Raw genomic sequence first — 19551 nt, forward strand, 5'->3', positions numbered from 1 at the left:
AACATTTCTGTTTCAGCAAAAAACTGAACAAGTTCTACTAGCTGTTTTCAACATAATAATAATAGTAATAAATGTTTGAGCAGCAAATCAGAATATTAGAATGATTTCTGAAGGATCACATGACACTAAAGACTGATGCTAAAAATTCTGCTTTGAAATCACAGCAATGAATTACATTTTGAAATATACTAAAATAGAAAACAGTTATTTTAAATAGTAAAAATATTTCAAAAACGTACTGTTTTGTTGGACTCAAATAAATGTAGACTTGGTGAGCAGAAGAGACTTATTTAAAAAATATTACAAATCTTACAGTTATATATATATATATATATATATATATATATACATACATATATGTGTGTGTGTGTGAGCATATATGTGTGTGTATGGGTCAATGACGAGGCATCCTCATGCCATTTTGGTGTCCTCATCAAAGTAAATATACAAAAGTGCTTTTATATACATAGAAAGCATATTAAAAAGAAGTGTTTGTATGCTTTTCAATGTAGCATCATCATTCACTGTAACAAAAACATATTTATGTAAACACTTATGTTATGACCTATACTTATTAAAAAATATTAAAAAGTGATCATACTAAATGTTATATTTAAATGCAATAAAAAGTGTTGATAATTGTGTGTGTGTATAGGAATGGATATGGATAACAATATATAAAACGAGCTCTTTTCTCTACCACACACAGGTAAACTAACAGAGTGGGTTATGAATAAATTACCACTAATAACACAGTAACAGTGCTGTCAGTTTTTAATTGTTAATGGTTAGTTGTGTATTAGTGGTATATAACACTAATAACACACACAGTGCTGTCAGTTTTTAATTGTTAAGTCATCATTTACAAGTTCATGACGAATACAAAAGGCACGCTTTTCACGAAATGGCCAACATATGACTAACTTACATCCAGTTAAAAAACATGTGAGATGCGATACAGATTAAAAAAAAAAAAAAAAATGACCAAACTCTGGTTTGTGATAACAGGTGACGTTTCTCATACTACGATAAGGTGTCGTCACGAAACCCCCAAACCTCTACACAACAAACTAAACGGAACCGAAGACGAAACTCAGAAAGTCTCCGCCCATAAAGACGACGACACTCTTAAAGCTCAAATCAGCAGCTCATTTCATATTCAAGGTGCGGCAACACTCAACAGGTGTCTGACTCGGGGCATCCACATCGTCTCTTAACGGATCTTTTTCTTAAAATTTTTTAAAAAGACTGTTAAAACACACTGTATTGAACGTCTGAGGACTACGAAAACCAAACTCACTTGGAGAAGATTTATAGCTCTTTGCTGAACTGCTTTCAGATATAGTTTATCTTTTAAGTTAATTGTGAGAAGATGGCAAATAAAGGACTGCAGCTCCTGGGATTTACTCTATCGCTTCTAGGTTTGATTGGGCTCATTGCTGGCACAATCTTACCTCAGTGGAAGATGTCTGCCTACGTTGGAGATAATATAATCACAGCTATAGCGATGTATCAAGGCCTTTGGATGTCGTGCGCTTTCCAGAGCACCGGACAAATGCAGTGCAAGGTGTATGACTCCATCCTACAACTCGATGGTAAGTACAAAAATCGCCTATACGATTTTACAAAGGGTGTACTATTGACAACACTGTTGTACTTAAATAAAAAATTGCACTGGACTACTTGTTTACATTAGTTGTGGTTTTAAATTCGAAAACGGTTGCTTAGTGAAACGCTGCACCTGTGAGCGCGCATGCGCGCACCATTTAGAGTACTGGCATACGATCACTTCTTCACACTGTGATAATAATTATACGAGTATTTTGGCTTCGAATGGTGCCAGGCTACTGATATAATTTATTTGTTACGTGCCATAACTACGTTAGTAATTAAATATGAAATTAAAACGTGTAAACGTTTTGTTCAGAACACGAAAAACTGGATTCAAGCTATTTATTTTAATTATTACTTATAAAATATAACGTGCAAATTTCAGACCCTTGTTGTGATGTTTGTCTTGTCCGTACATGAAAGCTAGGACGCAAATTGTTTTTGGTTACCACGCCCTACAGCCATTTCTCGGCAACTCCTCTAGTGTTACAATAATAAGGACGCACACCTGTTGTTCCGAGTTCCCTCAAAAATTCTTATCTTTGTATGTTTAGTGCATAAAGTGATAAAGTGGCGTTTAATGGCAAAATGTGTGATTAGCCTCTCTCACATTCTTACAGAGCTGCGTGTTCGATAATGAATTTTGTTTTGACTTGTTACATAATGCATTTTTGTTTCATATATTCATTCGTTTTGGGTCAAAGGAAGCTCAAAGGTGGTAAAAAGGGCAGCCGACTTTCAGGAATGTGTAAAAGCAATTCTGTGGCCTTTTTTAAGCCAAAGTTGTCAAAATAAAAGATTATTCGTGATAAAAAAGCACACAATGTAAGCCGTTTTAACATTAGGGTGAACTTTCCGACTGGGACAATGCTAGTTTAGTGTTGGGTGATACAGTTGGGTTACGCTTTTACTCAAAGTAATGATTATACGGGCGTGACTCCCACCCTTCCTCCACTCGCGGAAACTTGGTGCTCCTGTATCGGGAGGGGGAGTCAGGCATTGTCTTTGAATGACTTGTGTATTTTGCCAACGGCTTATTAAAACACAACCAAAAGAGAACTCCTTTGTAAAAGCACCTAAACACAGACAATGAAGCTTTTTAAACTCAAATAGTGCCTTTTTAGTACAGTCGTATGCTCCTTACGTAATGTTTATTTACCCTAGGCTATTTCATCCCCTCTTTACTCACCTGAGATTGATGGAAAGGTCATTTTATGGCTGTGTGTTTATACACACTAAAGTCATTTAGCCAATTACCACTTCAGTCTTTTGATTTAGCCTGTTTAAAACACAATCTTATCAGTGAGTTTTTATGTTATGCACACAAAAGGTTGATATAGCCTGTTTAATAGCTTGCTGTAGTATTGCTGTTAGAAATAAACCATGAGATTTAACAAGGAAAAAGCAAAGTGGGGAAAAACAGGCAAGGTGACATAACGGACATCAGCCATTTTGTATATGCTGTAAGAGTGTAATATGCATTCTGTTTCAAGGGACGCATTACTAATGAACTGAGTACTTTCTAATAAGAGTTTATCTCAATACTAAAAGTCTTGAAAATACTTTTGAAACTCAAACCATGCCTACAAAGCAAAAAGAAACTAGATAGATTGTTGAAGTTCCCATGACTGGTTAAACCGGTTCCTTTTCTAAAGCTGAAGGGCAAATCTTTGCCCACATATGTGTACAATCTCACTGCGCTCTCAAAGGAGGCTTCCGGTTGGAACCGGTCTCTATTGCACCTGACTGCAGGTGTAGCTGGGGGAAGGGCTTTTTTTGTGAGTCAGAGGAAGAAACAAAAGCCTGTAGAGAATTAGGCCATTTCAAAACCCTTTAGTCTGTCTGTAATCTTTCTGATTCACTATTACAGCACTTGCCCGTTTTGTGTGCTCATCTGAGTTTAAACGTTGAAAACAATAGAATAAGCTTTCATGTAGCCTCTGTTTATTTTTATTTGTGTGGCAGTCTCAATGTCCCTGTCACAAATGTACTGCATTAAGACTGAATTATTTGCCTTTTTACTATTTGTATCTCACTCATTTTCTACCTTGCTCCCTTTTCAGGTGCTCTCCAGGCAACTCGTGCCCTGATGATTGTCTCGATCCTTCTCACAGTCGCAGGACTGGGTGTGGCCAGCATGGGCATGAAGTGCACTAACTGTGGTGGTGATGACAAGGCCAAAAAGTCAAAAATTGCCATGACAGGCGGTATAATCCTCATTGTTGCAGGTATGTTTACTCTACTATCAATGCTAGTTTTGTAATGTAAAAAATAATGGTAGTTTTATACTTTGTCAGTACTAGGAAGTTCCCGTTCTGGAAAAAACTAACTAAAATCTAGATTAGGTTTTTAAATGAAACCTAAAATTTTGCCAGTTTAGGAGTCTTTGTTCTGTTATTGCTACAGAATCTAACATTGTTAGATGACTAAAATGTTCACTCCCTCTTTGTGGACAGAAACTGTCAAAAACACGGTTGGAATTTCTCTTTTATAAGTAACTAATTTATCGGGTTCTCTTCCATTCCTTAGCCATTTGTAGCATTGTTGCCTGCGGCTGGTTTACAAATCAAATCGTCCGGGACTTCTACAACCCCTTCACACCGGTCAACACAAAGTAAGTTCAAACGTGGTTGCATTTATCCATGTGCTTCACCTCATTTTATAGTTTCTCCTCCTCTTGTTACCAAAAATTGAAGCTTAAAGCTTGTATTATAATATATTTTATTTCTATAGGTATGAATTCGGAGCTGCCATTTTCATCGCATGGGCAGGTGCATTCCTAGACATAATGGGTGGAGGCATGTTGGCTGCCTCCTGCCCAAAGGGTGGTAAATCATCCTCCAGGTACCCCAAGTCCTCCAGACCCCCTAGCAGCAGCAAGGAGTACGTTTGAGCCACGGCAGTCGCTCACATGCTGGAGAAGAGCATGTTTTAAATCACAGAGCATCTGTCGAAGTTTCCCTAGTCAGCTGATCTCAGATCTGTTTAGATTTTAATTCCTTGTATTGTGTTTGATTTAGAATAGAACAAACAGCTATGATCAGTGTCCTTGGGGAAAATTTTACTCGTGCTCCGATACAGCAGCCCACCTCAGAAATAGAGGTCACTTCTGTTTTCTTTCTTTCAAGCGCCAAGTCTGTTTTTCCTATTGTAAATCCTGTTACTGATATGGGTTTGGAAAAAGGGGGTTCTTCCCCAGTGTGTTCCTCATTTCATAAGACTGCCATGATTAGTGAACATGAAAGAGAGAGGCATGCTCAGGGAAAAAATCATCACTCATACTGCTCATTAATAATGCATCTCTACTATAAAGCCATGTTCTGACCTCATCTGCTTTGCTTGCTTTATGCATCACTTTAAGAACTATGCCAGACACTGAGGTGCATGAGAGAAGAACAACTTAAATGTAACCTTTTCTGTATTTGTTTGTTTTAAGAGCCAACATGCAAATTTCTGGTTCACTTTGCTGCATAATTTCAGTCTGGTGACGTATCAAATTTTCTCTTTTCATGCAATACTTCACTTTATACAAATCATCTGAGGGAAGTTTCGCTCATTGCTATTCAAAGACTATTTCCGAAAGGAAGTAGTAACTTGCTTATCTACTCTAAGTGAACGTATTTATGAAAAGGAGTGGAATGTTGAACTAGACTGAATTTGTTGGCATGGTAATAGAGCTAGACTGAAACTGTAGGTGAAAAAAACAAACATTTGACTTGGTTTGGGTGAGGCTAAAGATAAAGCACTACACTTCTAATTTAGGTCAGTCTTTTTAAATGAAAGAAACGGCTCTTATTTATACAAAGTGAAACTTTTTATTTGTTTTTGTCCTCCAGCTCCTTGGTATAAAACTATTGTTACAAAATCTTTTGACACTCCTTTCTTCTTTTTATACGCACCAAGAGAACAGGCTGTAGATATTTGCTCGGTTTTATCACAGCTGGTTACAATCCAAGGGTCACATGAATTGTCCTTTTGTCTGTCCACAACATGTGACACTCAAACTGGTCCTCTAAGTGTTTTTTTTTTTTTTTTTTACTTTGGTCTTTGTGCTTGGACCACTTGAGGTGGGTTGCCCTCAAGTCTATTTAGGATAGTCATGTTATATTTGTAACCAGCTTATGCAAATATTTAACTTTTTAAGTTGTTTTTGACTGTTCAGTTTGCAATATAATAAATTTTATGTAAATACATTTTTTAAAACAAGACCTGTTCATTGTCACATTCTTTATGTGTCCCCAATGAAATCTGTGGCAGTTAACCTATATTGGTGATGTGCAAATACCTTGGCCTTGAGTCACATGGTCCTCTGACTTCCGTTTCAGCATAATTTGCATATTTTGGCTAACGCTGCAAACGTGTCTTAATGTAAATAATCCCTGTAAACGGAGAATATGAGTGAAAGGAAAATAGGTCACCACACAGAATCAGTGAATTGCGTCAGCAACTTGCTCTGGGTAACAATTACTAGGTACAGCCATTTGTATTTCACAAATATGCTACCATTGGTTACTAAACATAATAAATAAAGCTACTGTATACAAAGGGGATTTACGTTTCACCTAAATAGGCGTCCCTGTCGTTCTTGGAGTGACGTTTGGAACGTTTGATTTGGGTTGGAGCAAAAGTCTGCAGGACAGCGTCACTCCAGGACCTATATTTCAGACAAAATATAAGGTACTTTTCCACAATGTATACCTGTGGTAATTGTTGCTCTCTACCGCCACTCAGAGATCACTTCCTGTTAATTTGTATCTCGTCGGTCAAACGCAGTGGTTAAACATGGTGGGTCCTGCTAATTCAGACTAAATAAAGTCGAAATAAAAGGCTTGTCTTGTTCTTTATACCTGTAAATAGACATAGGCCTATACTGTATTTACACCTCACAATGGTTTCAGTAGCCTAACAACAAAAGTGAGATTACAAATTATAGACACCTGCAAATTTACCACAAATCGCGTTTACCTCAGGAAATTACTATAGTAACAGAATGCTGGGTGGGCATTTAATTGAAATAATTAGCAAATGAAACATTTACAAAGCATGTTTTTAAAATCTAGGCTATATATCACATTAGGAAGTCATCTAGCAGACATTTTGCTAATTGTGGCGCCAAGAACAATTTGTATTGGGCGAGGTTAACCCATAACATATGTTATGGAAATTCATTGAAAACGTAACACACCTACTGAATTCAGGTTTTCCAAATCATTGAACGTGTACATTTTAAGGCACTTTGCAAATACGTAGACTGATGTCAATAAATGGATGTCAATACATGGTGACAATGCAGAAATGTAAAATTAACAATCAGTGCTTAAAAGCATAATACTAATTTTTTAGGTTTCGTTGCCATCTAGTGGACAAGGATCGAACAGTTTGACACTTTGACCTGGGACAGAGCAATAAAATTAAGCTCAACTTAATTTATTATGTCAAATTTTATACATTTATTCGTTTTGCATGTCCCTTTTTCCAGTGCTCAAATACAAAATGCAAGCAACACATAAAACAATATAAATTCTTCATACATGCCATAGAATCATTCAGCCAACTAGTCAAATAACCTTATTAGATACTTCAAAAATAACTTATCATGGCAATAATCAAGCAAGTGCATAGCTTTTCACAGTGATAAATAATGCAACGTGCAATGTTTCATAAGGCAGAAAAGCATGTAAACCAGCTAGAGATGCAAAGCCTTTAGGAAAGTAATTCTCAGCCACGGCACATAAAATGACTTTAGATTATACATAAAAAAACTACTAAAAAGTGAACACATTTTTTTTTCTGAAACCTCTGAAATTAATGTAATTAATCATTGTTTTAACCTATAAACCTATACTTCAAGTTTCTGTTAATTAAAAAAGTCAGAAATGCCAGAGGAAATATCTTTTTAGTTGACATTTGAATATTGTCTTGGACAATAGGTTACAACCATGGCTCTAGGAAGCAGCATACATTTTCAGAGTTTTGAGAGACAAGTAAAACACAAGAATACTGTGCTATTCTTCTTGCCAAATGCTTAAATAAATGAATTGAAAGACAACATCTTTATAACAGCACAAGCCTGGACAGAGTGATCTACAGTGGCTGGTCTTTGCCTTTGGTCAGAATTATGTTAATCAGCCTACATATGCACATTTCTCCCTTTGGGAGGCACAAGTGTCACACACAGAGCTCTGGTCTATGAAGCTACTACACAATAAATCACCTGTGTGGCCTGTTGTAGACTGACAGCTGCTGCCATGCGACTAGTAAACTACAGCTGAAACGCATGCGGATCTCGTGTGAATCTGATACTGGGAGAGGTGTCTGACTTTCCTCCTGCTGAAAGTATCCCGACTGTCCCGTGGCAGAAGGGTGCATTTCAGGAATAGCTGGTCCAGAATATTAACAATCTAGACAGGCTCAAGATGGCTCATTGCTGAGAGGGACAGGTAGAGGCCCGTTGTTGTTGTTCATAACGTCGTCCAGATCTTCGTCTTCTATAACCACTATAAAATAAAGTTCATCTTAATTTACAAAGCAATGAAAATTTGGGTCATGGTTTAGTGTTTAGTTACAGTGTGCACAGTGTAATTAAATCACTATAGAATTACATTAATGAACAAGGTTTAACCTTACTTGAAGGGATAGTTCAACCAAAAATGAAAACGAAGAGTTCAGATGCAAAACCCTCTAAAAGCTACATCAGTCAAAACTGAGATGACACTGAGTGAATGCTTTAGATACATAGTATACGTCCATCAAATACTTTTACTTCTAACTCGCTAAATCCCAGCCTTAGCCCAATCAGAACTACTGGTACTTAGGTAGAAACCTATATATAGGAGCCTGATAAAAATGCTTTTTTTTTTTTTTTTAAACTTCGTCAAATTCTGTCTCATGTCATTTCAAACCCGTAAAACCTTTGTTTATCTTTGGAACACAAATTAAGATTTTTTTTTTTATTTCTTTGTGCACAAAAAGTTCTGGTAGCTTCATAAAATTAAGGTTGAACCACTGATGTCACGTGGACTATTTTAAAGATGTCCTGTGGCTTGAACGTGGTTGTGTTGCTGTCTACGGAGAGTCAAAAATCTCTAAAATTTCATCAAAAATACCTTAATTTGTTTTCCGAAGATAAACGAAGGTCTTACAAGTTTGAAAAGACATGAGGGTGAGACATGAGTAATTAATGACAGAATTTTCATTTTTGGATGAACTATCCCTTAATATGTAAATATTCAATTAAATGTGTAATTCCATAAGTTATTATGTATTCTTTTTATCTTATTTTTTTCCAAGTTTCAGGGTTGGGGTCAATTCAGGAATGAACTCAACAATTCCAATTCAAAGAAGGAAATGGAATTGGAATTCAACAACAATTACAGGAAACAGAGTTGGAATTGAATTGGAATTACAGGAAGTGGAATTCAATTCAGGGAAATTCCACTGAATTCCGTTTATTGCTGTTTCTGAGCATTTATTTGTGATTGCATTTAGAGACATACATTTGAACTTTATTTATGATGCTTTACAAATACCAAGTAATGTATGAAATAGAGTTGATCAAATGCAAGTAAATAAAAATGAGAACTGTACATTATGAATTAATAATTGAATGACAGTGGTGATAAGTTTCTGGATGTACTATACATTCAATATATGATTACTACATAATATATGTCTCAACTCACAAAAAAATGAGTCATGTTCATTCATGTATTTCATTCACTTTTTATTGCATCGAATTATCATCATTTCCTGAAATTTAGCATCGCTAAGATTGCATCCCTCAGGCCTAAATATCTCAAGTGGAATTTAGTGGAATTTATTTGATTTCAATTCTGTTTCCTGACATTCCAATTCAATTCCAATTCCATTTCCTGTCAGCTGCATGCAATTCCAATTCCAATTCCATTCCAGGTAGTGAATTGGAATTTACCATTCATTCTCAATTCAATTCATGAATGGCCCCAACCCTGCCAAGTTTGTTAGTATTTCTGAATCTTCATTGTTGAATTTGTACACAATTATTTTTAAAAAACTGAATATTTGTAGAAATATCAAGTAATAATAATAAAATCTTGGTTACATTATATTTTTAGCAAAAGTGACACATGAAACTGTCAACCCTGTTACCATGTATGATTTTGTATTGTAAACAGCTGATTATTAAAAAAATATATGTTTGTAGAAATATCAGCATTAAATTATTTAAACCATTTGTAATGTCATAACCTTGAGCACAATGCTAACTAAATTAGCAATAAAACTGTCAACCCTGTTATGAAAAGGCTTTTAATTCAGTTTTAAATGGCACAATACACTTTATTAAAGCTTAAAGAGCTTCTGTACCTTATACAATGTTTTAAATCTTCTAAATATGTATATGAAATTGACATAAAAACACATTTTAAATACATTTCCTGCAAGATGTGGTGAAAAATCATAAATCATCCAAATAAATGAAACAGAAAAACACTACTGCTCTCTCTTTGACCATCCAGTGTGTCCAAGTCTTTATTATTTTACAGACACTTGTAGTTTATGTTGATATATATATATAGCATTTGAAACAAGAAGCTCAGAAATGCCAGAAGAAAATGAGTCCGTGGAGACTGTTCAATGTTGTGGCTTAACCACGACTAATATTTCTGCAAACATACGGGTTTCAGTTTACAGTACAAAATTAGAAAAACATTACTGACCTCTCTTTGACCGTCCAATTTGTCCAAGTTTGGGGGCCCTCTGGCCTAACCTCCGTTGAGGAGATTCGGGACTCAAGCAGTCTCTGTTGAACTCAACCCGCAAATGCTGCATCTGACACACCGAGTCACGAGGACTCGGTTGAAGTTGCCCCGAGGGCGGCAGGAGCTCGGGCATATCCGTCGTGTCAAACATCCCTGCAGCTGGAGTTTCTTCCCGGTTTCCAGCGGTGACGGTGTCTGCTTCTCCGCTGCTCATCAACGCTTCCTCCGCGCCCGTGTGCTCCTTCTCCTCCTTCTCCCTTCCACCGCAACAGTACAGCATTCAGAAGTGTAGCGGACGACGAAACGGACGTAGGGAGGATGTAACAGTTATTTTCAGTCTATATGTTGGCCGGTGTATCAGTTTGCTCAGTGTTAGCAGTTTGTCGTAGTCTCTGCAGTGAGCTCGTGTTTCATTCCACTTCGTTATTCAGGCGGAAAACTGCAGAATTCAACTGCTCTTGACCAGCATCCCTCGGTAATGACAGACTTCGTGTTCCGTGTCTTCCAGTCAAAGGATGCAGAGGACCGGATGGCGTAAGCTCCTCTTTCTGAGAATCACATTGGTCATTCACCCACGCTCCTTCAATGACTTTATGATGTTTTTGCGACTAAACACGACCACGAGAGAATGTTTACTGCCCTCTTAATTCCATTTAATCCCTAATCAAAATTCTTAAAGATATGTCTAGAGGATTTCTATTGAATTACATAACAAGTTTGGAATGAATAAGATGTTATAAAAAAGATTCTAAGGCTATCTATCTATCTATCTATCTATCTATCTATCTATCAGTTTGTCTTTCTGTTTATCTTTTGAATGTACGAATATAGTGTGTGTGTGTGTGTGTGTATGTGTGTATTTGTTTTTGCTACATTGTGGGGACCAAATGTCCCCACAAGGATAGTAAAACCTGACATTTTTGACATTGTGGGGACTGGCTTGAAGTCCCCATGGGTACAAAAGCTTATAAATCATACAGAATGAGTTTTTTTGAGAAAATAAAAATGCAGAAAGTTTTCTGTAAGGGTTAGGTTTAGGGGTAGGGTTAGGGTAAGGGGATAGAAAATACAGTGTGGAGAGTATAAAAACCATTGCGCCTATGGAGAGTCCCCACAAGGATAATAAACCAGACGTGTGTGTGTGTGTGTGTGTGTATATACATGGTTATATTTTAAGATGTCAGTGTAATTACATAAATACGCAAACACTGAGTAATATTTATTAACAAGCACTTATTTTATGGTTAGGGTTTGGTTAGTTACTAACCACAATACAACATGTTCCCAAGTACTACACTGTAAAAAATAAAAATCACAATTTGTTGAATCAACTTAAAATAATTTGTTACCCTGCTGCCTTAAAATTTTAAGTTCAGTCAACTAAAATAAGTTCAGTCAACTTGAAATATTAAGTTGTACTAAGTAACAACTTAGATATTTGTGTTTGGTAAACTTAACAGATGGGTAAGTAACCCAGCTGCCTTAAAATTTTAAGTTGATTCAACTCAAATATCTAAGTTGTCACTTAGTATAATTTAACATTTCAAGTTGAATAAACTTTTTTTGAGTTGACTGAACTTAAAATTTTAAGGCAGCCAGGTTACAAATTATTTTAAGTTGATTCAACAAATTGTTTTTTACAGTGTATGGGGACATTTGGTCCTATTTTGAAAGACCTACTTCTTGTTTTGTGTTAATGTTGGAATTGTGTGAGGAAAAACACATTAGGATCCTTCAGGACTGGCTGCAAATTTTAGAAGGAATTCCAATAGGACTTTCAGACTAGGGATGTTGTTTCTGTCAAACATTTCAACAGAGACAGGAGGAAGATTTCATGACTCAGGGATTCCCAATCCTACACCCCCTGATGTCATGACTGGGTATAGTGCCCAGCTGTACTCCAGCTTACAATTTACTGACTCTAATCTTGGAACCAAACTAATAAATCTGTAGAGAAAGTTGTAACTCTGCTCATCTTTAATCACAATCTGTCTCTGAGATTACTGAAGGGTACACAGCTCATCCTGTGCATCTTTAAGTCATGCTTTCAGTAAATACATAATGTGAAACAACTAAAGATGCTGCATCACTTAAAGGGATAGTTCACCCAAAAATGAAATTTCTGTCATTAATTACTCAACCTCATGTTGTTCCAAACCCATACCTTCGATGATCTTCAAAACACAAATTAAGATATTTTTGATGAAATCTTAAAGCTTTCTACATAGACAGCCATAGAACTGACACATTTAAGTCTCAGAAAGGTAGTAAGGACATCATTAAAATAGTCCATTATTCTTGTAGTTTCATAAAACCACACATGGATTATTTTAACAATGTCCCTATTACTTTTCTGGGCCTTGAACATGGTTGCATTGCAAGAGGGTCATAAAGCTCTCGGATTTCATAAAAAAAAATCTGCATTTTTGGGCGAACTATTCCTTTAAGTCATCGGAATGTAAAAAACAATAGGAAGAGAATGGACCTTTCTCACATTTCCGGATTTCTCTTAACGGAAGTCGTCTTAGTTGGGTTAAATGTGAGAGCAGTGAATGGGAGTGTACCACAAACATATTTTTTGCATTCCCATTTGCTCAAATAACAAAACTATCTAGCTATCAGTTTGTCTTTCTGTTTTATCTTTTGAATGTACGAATATCAGTCCATCTATCAGTTTGTCACAAACTGATTTTTTGCATTCCCATTTGCTCAAATAACAAAAGAAAAACTTCACAATAGTATTTTCACAACTTTCATTCAAAGGAAAAAAATAGAGAGAGACTGATATCAGCAGTCAGAAGAGAGAACAACGTCAAATTTACTGTCCCTCCCACAGACGTGGCATTAGAAACGCTCTCGCATTAGCGTTAACTTTTTTTTTGTAACTTGATGAAAAGGTGATATAATACAAAGTATAGTGTTATAAATGTACATACATTTACAAACATAAAAAAAAAAAAACTAAATATGAAAAAGATTTATGATGATGATGACCATTAAAAGCTTGGCTAATGTCATTGTGAACTTACGTAACCTGTAAAATGCTTCACATATTTCCTTATGATTCTATAGCAACTGTTAAACCACTGAAAACAAAAGCCTCTGTAAAAAGTTGTGCAAGGACTGTAATCATCATTTTAATATTTCTGCATGATGTCAAGATATGAGTTTCAGCGTGTTACTGAGTCCAACCTTAATATATTGCATTTTTCATGAGTGAGAGGCACTTATGGAAAATGTTTAATGGATGCTACTGCTAACAGGATTTCTTACCTCAGCAGAGAACATTCGGCAGTGGGGAAAAAAAAAAAAACCAACCTACACAGCTTTCATCTGACAAAAACTCTGAATATGAATCTCACTTTTTCTGATTTTCTGATTTTGTTCTGTTAGAGATATAGCCTGGCTATTTTCTACCAATGACACGTTTTGAATTTCACATCATAACCTTTTGAAAATACTTTTAAAGATGTCTGGATATATTTCTGACTTGCTCTCTGAGGCTGTTTTTATTTTGTGGTTTCCAATGATTCCTTTGTACAATCTTACAAAAGGTGCAAAAGCTGCCATGGGGGCTAATATGTGACCCTGGACCACAAAACCAGCCATTAGTAGCACAGTATATATATAAAATTACCCTCAGCTTTCTTAACAGTTACATCTCAGCCTAATATTGTCCTATCCTAACAAGATAACAACCATACATCAATGGAAAGCTTATTTATTCAGCTTTCAGGTCTCAATTAAAAATTACCCTTATGACGGGTTTTTCAGTCCAGGGTCACATATGTACACTTTGGGTACTAATATGCACCTTTAAGGCACTAATATGCAGGTGTGTAACAATGAGGTACTAATATACTTTTGAAAAGTTACCACCTCACTGACAGCCTTCTCACCTTTTTTCTGAGAGTGCAGGCATTCATGTCAACAGTTTCATGAAAACCTGTTGTATACATATTTTGCATACATTAAGCATGTCTGGGTTCTTCATATGCAAAAGAGCAATGCAATCTTGTTCTCCACCCTGTTTTGTGTGTTTGCTTTTTTTAGTGTATTGCTTGAAGATGCTGCTGCAAACAGGTCTAACAGGTTAAGGATGTTTCCTTTAGAGCCAGTGTGATGATCTTTTTTTTTCGTTTTGACATGGTCTTGCACTCAGTATAAAACCAAGATTGTGATCACGGATTTAGAAACAGCAGATACTTTGCATTACGCTGGACCTGTCAGCACAGAGGTAAGTGGAGATATTCTATGAAGATATGCAGAATCAGATCTTTTCATTATTCTTATCTGTATTTTTTAACATTTTGTATTAGGAATCATATAGCTTTCACTGTGACACTAGTGAGTTCTTTCTAAATGCAAGCTGTAAACACTAAATTTTAAGCTGTGATCTCTTATATGAAGAAAACATCTTTAAAAAACTTGAATTATCAAAATATAAGTATTAAATGAATAATATAAGATTATATATCATAATTTCTATTTAAATTTCAATTATATGCTGCCAGTCAAAACTTTGGAATAATAAAGATGTTTTAAATGTTTTAAAAAAAGTCTCTTATGCTCAACAAGGCTGAATTTACTTGATAAAAATACAGTAAAAACAGTAACATAGTAAAATATTATTCCATTTTGGAATAACTGTTTTCTATTTAAGTATATTTTAAAATGTACTTTTTTCCTGTGATGGCAAACAGCCATTGAACCAGTCTTCAGAAATCATTTAACATGCTGATTTTACTACTAAAGAAACATTTATTTATTTATTATGTTGAAAAAAATTGCTGCTTACTATTTTTGTGGAAACTGTGTTACACTACCATTCGAAAGTTTGGAGTAAGTATGTTATTATTTATTTATTTTTTTTAATTCAAAGAAATTCATATTTTCATTCAGCATGGATGTTTTTAAATTGATCAACAGTGATAGTGAAGACATTTATAATGTTACAAAAATATGTCTGTGTCAAACCTTTTGGGGAAAAACAAAAATATTAAGCAGTAGTATATATGGTATAGTGTATATAAGAAATCATTGGAGTATCTGTGATGCTGAAATCATATGCTACTCTGTTGTACATTTGTAGGTGTAAGCATGTCGAATCAAATGGTAGTCATGCAGCCGCAGCCTAATATGGTCTCTAGACATTCTGATCAGTGGGAGTCAGGTATCTGTGACTGTTGCAATGATGTGCCTGAATGTAAGTAATGTTTAAAATAAAATAAAAATACAAATTCTGCCACCATATACTCACCTTCATGTCATTCCAAACCTGTATGACTTACATTCTTCTGTGGAATACAAAAGATCCTTTGAATAGTATTTCCTACTCCTACCACTGCTTTCGTAGATCAGAACCATCTTAAAGTTACAGGGACAGATGCCCTGAAGCATCCTGCAGTTTCACCTCTGGCTAGATTTAAACTTATAACCTATGTCTTGACTTACCTGCTTACATCGTTACCATTCAGGCTACTAACACCTCTAAAGCATTTAGTTGTGTAGATCGTGTCATTAAAGCCATGTAAAGCATTATAGCCTAATAAATATTATTACTACGTCTGTGAACAGGCTGCTTTGCTTACTGGTGTTTGCCGTGTTTCACGTGTGTAAAAGCCAAGAAATTCGGTGAGTGCTTGTGTCTCCCTCTGCTGGATTTCTTTGGTATGGTCCCACCCATAACCATGTCCATAAGGGTCTCAATGCGCCAGCGTTATGGCATTAAGGTAAGAATCATCAATAAACAACAGAATGTACTGCACTTTTAGAAGAGACCGGGGCTAGTTGTCACATATTCAAAATACGTCACATATACAAAACAGTTTGCGCTACAAACCAGTGTGTTCATAATTAAGATAATACATTAAAATAATATGGTAAGACACACCAATTTGCAATATCAAGCAGCAAAACGAGCTGTTTTGCACAGCTAAAAATAGCTTGACTGGATGAGACCGGAAGCCACACCCATAAATGGCCGCGCCCACTCCTACATGAAGAAAAAGGTGGATAGTGATGTAGACTGATGTAATAGTATTTTTGTGTTGATTTGCAGGGTAACATGTGCCATGACTGTTTGCTGGTCACATTCTGCAGAGCTTGTGTTTGGTGTCAGATGTCAAGAGAGATGAAGGCACGTGATCTACAAATCACTCTTGTTGGTGCCAGACATTTGTAATGTGTTGTGAAGCAGCTGTGGTGATGTGTAAATGATAAGAATCATAAGGAAAATCTTGACACACTGAAAGGCAAATATATTTATTAATATATCTTATTAACTTCATACATCTCTACAACCTGAATCATTTTATATTGCATTTAAATTGTAAGATGCTTATTATAAAAATGATGATTTTCTGTATGTCCCTGATGCAATCTGTGATGGAACGCCAAGGATACCATCTCTTTTTCTACTAAATGTAATGTCTGTATTGTTGTGTATCTATAATGTGAGTTACTCAATTTCTAATCGGCATCACAAATATCATGACAAGTGTGATCAGCTAAATTAGTGTTTGACATATCTGGATAGATGTGATAGTGCTGTATTTGTGACAACAGTGAATGTACTCAACTTCCTGGGTTAAAAACCTACAAATTTGAAAATGTTTCTGTTTTTTGATATGTAAAGCTTTTTAAAACAATACAGAAATGATTCCTCACTTTTCAAAAATTCTTGGGAAAATCACATTTTTGTCACCAGGACTGAGTTTTACTTTAAGCAAATCTTAAAGAAAAGTATAGAAATGTATATTGTTTCCAAACATGTTTGCTTTTACCATGATTGCCTTTATTTTAAGACTGAAAATCTTTCATATCTTTCACTTGTGTTGTTACACAATAAATTATTAATAATTTCCTTTGACACTTGCCTGTACATGACTCTGGAAAGGTGTGTTTGAGTGTGTTAGGGGCTCTTCTTATCACTCTGATTGCATTATTATTAGTAATAGTAATAGTAGTGGATATGACTTTATGATAGATTGTAGATTTTATTATAGATTAGCATATTAGAAGTTTTTGGCTTTTTCATTATTATAGTTTTATTTTTAATCTCTTTCAAGGTTGATGTGGATGTTGGCATTGTAACATTGAGCATCTAACGCATGTACGAATGTTTTGTGTTTTGTGTCCCCCTGCTGGACATTTCCTATAAATGCAAAAAAAACAAACAACAACAACCCACGTCAGGTGACAGCATACCTGCAAAACAACATTTTTGAAAAAATAGCATAAAGGTATGCCACCATCCAGCACAGCAGATTCTTAACCTCTTCCCTATAGCTGTGTTGGTTTCTCTCTGTAATCAGTATGAAAGCCTAGTTCAAAAAAGAACATAGGTTCAAATAAGAAATAAAGTTATATTGTGAGATAATTCCTTATAAAGTTGTAATTGCAGGCCAGAATAAAACGTTACACATAAAACACATTTAAAAAGTAATTACGAGAAACATCATCGCAGTTGTGAGATATAAAGTCGCCCTAACCCTAGCCTAAACAGTACCGGTGAAACCACTGTATTATAGGCCATAATGACTGTTAATGTTAAATGTCGAACCAAACCTTGATCCCACGACTGTAAATATGCTTTTAAGTTTAAACGACAGGCCAGGGTACCTCCGCCCACGCTGACATATCATTGGACAGAAGAACCGATGCTCATGTATATTAATCAGGAGTGAGCTGTACTGACTGTGTTTTTGTTACTGTGCCAATAAAAAGTCACATTTCTTGCCGCTGGAATCTACTATCGTTTCCTAAGAAGTCGTTATCTTAAAAAACAATAGTATAAAAATAAAAAAAAGAATAAAGAGTAGTTCAAACGTAAATCTTACTTTGAAATTCACCATAAGAAACAGGTAAACAACTGGTGCTTTTTTGTAATTGCCAAAATGAAAGCCAGCTAGATCTTTGTTAAAGATTTTTGTATTGTTGTCACATTTATTGTATAGAAAATAGCTGCCCAATATCTCCAATGAAGGCAGGTTTTGAACAACATCTACTAGGCAAGTGGCTAAACTAAACTAAGCTACTTCATCTACTGCTGGCTAAACGGCAGGTCTACCTTCATGTTTTAATCTGCTGGTATGACTTATTTCAGTCTTCAAGCAGAAAGAAACTGCTGCTTTTATTAAATAACATAAATCCAAAAATCTAACTTGTGCTGCAGTCTGTTGTGATGCATACCATGTTTGTTCATTTAGGCTGGAAAAAAACTGATCTCCCGGCTGAGCCTGGTTTCTCCCATGGGTTCCTTTCCTCCATTTCTGTCGCCTGATGGAGTTTGGGTTCCCCAGGTGCCACTGTCACCTAGACAATATTAATATTTAGGGGTTCAAACAAGTAGTGCTGAAACCCTATTGTAATTGTTAGAATGGCCAAGGATCAGCAATTTCCATGTAAAACTGATCGCGCAGACCAAACTGTAAGTTTGAGATTTGAAGATTTGAGATTTTGATCGCACTACAGCAATCAAAAGGACTAAATCGCTAACTCCTAAACCATCAGTCGCAGGCTCGTGTCTTATGTCGCTGAAATCCTTGGCTCACGCCAGACAAAACACATGCCTCATATTTGATTGTGAGCCTGCATGATGAAATTTTTGGGTATTTTGGATTTTTTGAAAAACCTACTTTTGCGAACTAGCCCTAGGTTTTTCACCAGATCGGAACCAAACCAGTGCAGAAAGATTCTCTGCAGAGTGAATATGAATAATTATTAAAAAAAAAGTTGAACTTTCGACTCGCTGTCGCAAAGGGATGCCAAAACATTCAAAAAGGGCAGGGCCACTTTTAGTAAAATGCATATAACTCCTGAACAGAATGAGATATCTTCACCAAACTCAGAACAGGTATGTAAGAGCTCAATCTGAGGTCACAGGAAAAAAAACATGGAGTGGCCAAAGAGGGAAAAAACATAAAAATGGCTACAACTACACAACCATTTGTCCTATCAACATGACAATTGCGTTGCACAATCTTGGTCCAAAGTGCCACAAGTGTCTATAAGAACATTTTTGTATCTTAAAAAAAAACATGGCTGCCATTGGCCCATGAAGTTCAGCTATTAGACAAGGTTAGCAGAGGCCAATCGGAACGAAACTCAGTGGGCCTGTTTGATTCAAGGCCCCAAAGGTCTATGAGAAATTTAAAAGAAATATTGCATTTTTCAAGGGTGTAAATAACTGTACATTGCA

The 19551-nt window shown here is 35.8% G+C and overlaps 2 protein-coding genes across 2 annotated transcripts; both read left to right on the forward strand.

Moving 5' to 3' along the window:
• The first annotated feature begins 1144 nt into the window (after window positions 1–1144).
• cldn7b (claudin 7b) lies at window positions 1145–5819 on the forward strand. Its single transcript, XM_051121843.1, has 4 exons — window positions 1145–1595; window positions 3675–3839; window positions 4141–4225; window positions 4345–5819. Exons 1-4 carry the CDS (start codon window positions 1373–1375, stop codon window positions 4502–4504), a joined length of 633 nt encoding a protein of 210 aa, XP_050977800.1. The 5' UTR covers window positions 1145–1372; the 3' UTR covers window positions 4505–5819.
• Window positions 5820–14430: 8611 nt separating this feature from the next.
• On the forward strand, window positions 14431–17220 carry ponzr2 (plac8 onzin related protein 2). Its single transcript, XM_051121851.1, has 4 exons — window positions 14431–14586; window positions 15442–15555; window positions 15927–16081; window positions 16411–17220. Exons 2-4 carry the CDS (start codon window positions 15450–15452, stop codon window positions 16531–16533), a joined length of 384 nt encoding a protein of 127 aa, XP_050977808.1. The 5' UTR covers window positions 14431–14586; window positions 15442–15449; the 3' UTR covers window positions 16534–17220.
• The last annotated feature ends 2331 nt before the right edge of the window (window positions 17221–19551 follow it).

The sequence above is a fragment of the Labeo rohita genome, chromosome 10 (genome assembly GCF_022985175.1).
Source record: "Labeo rohita strain BAU-BD-2019 chromosome 10, IGBB_LRoh.1.0, whole genome shotgun sequence".
In the NCBI taxonomy this organism is placed as follows: domain Eukaryota; kingdom Metazoa; phylum Chordata; class Actinopteri; order Cypriniformes; family Cyprinidae; genus Labeo; species Labeo rohita.

Coding starts and splice junctions, on each gene's coding strand:
- cldn7b (XM_051121843.1), top strand. CDS start 1,373: ATGGCAAATAAAGGACTGCAGCTCCTGGGATTTACTCTATCGCTTCTA. Junction 1,596..3,674: donor CTCCATCCTACAACTCGATG/GTAAGTACAAAA, acceptor CTCCCTTTTCAG/GTGCTCTCCAGGCAACTCGT. Junction 3,840..4,140: donor TATAATCCTCATTGTTGCAG/GTATGTTTACTC, acceptor TCCATTCCTTAG/CCATTTGTAGCATTGTTGCC.
- ponzr2 (XM_051121851.1), top strand. CDS start 15,450: ATGTCGAATCAAATGGTAGTCATGCAGCCGCAGCCTAATATGGTCTCT. Junction 15,556..15,926: donor TTGCAATGATGTGCCTGAAT/GTAAGTAATGTT, acceptor GTCTGTGAACAG/GCTGCTTTGCTTACTGGTGT. Junction 16,082..16,410: donor GCCAGCGTTATGGCATTAAG/GTAAGAATCATC, acceptor GTTGATTTGCAG/GGTAACATGTGCCATGACTG.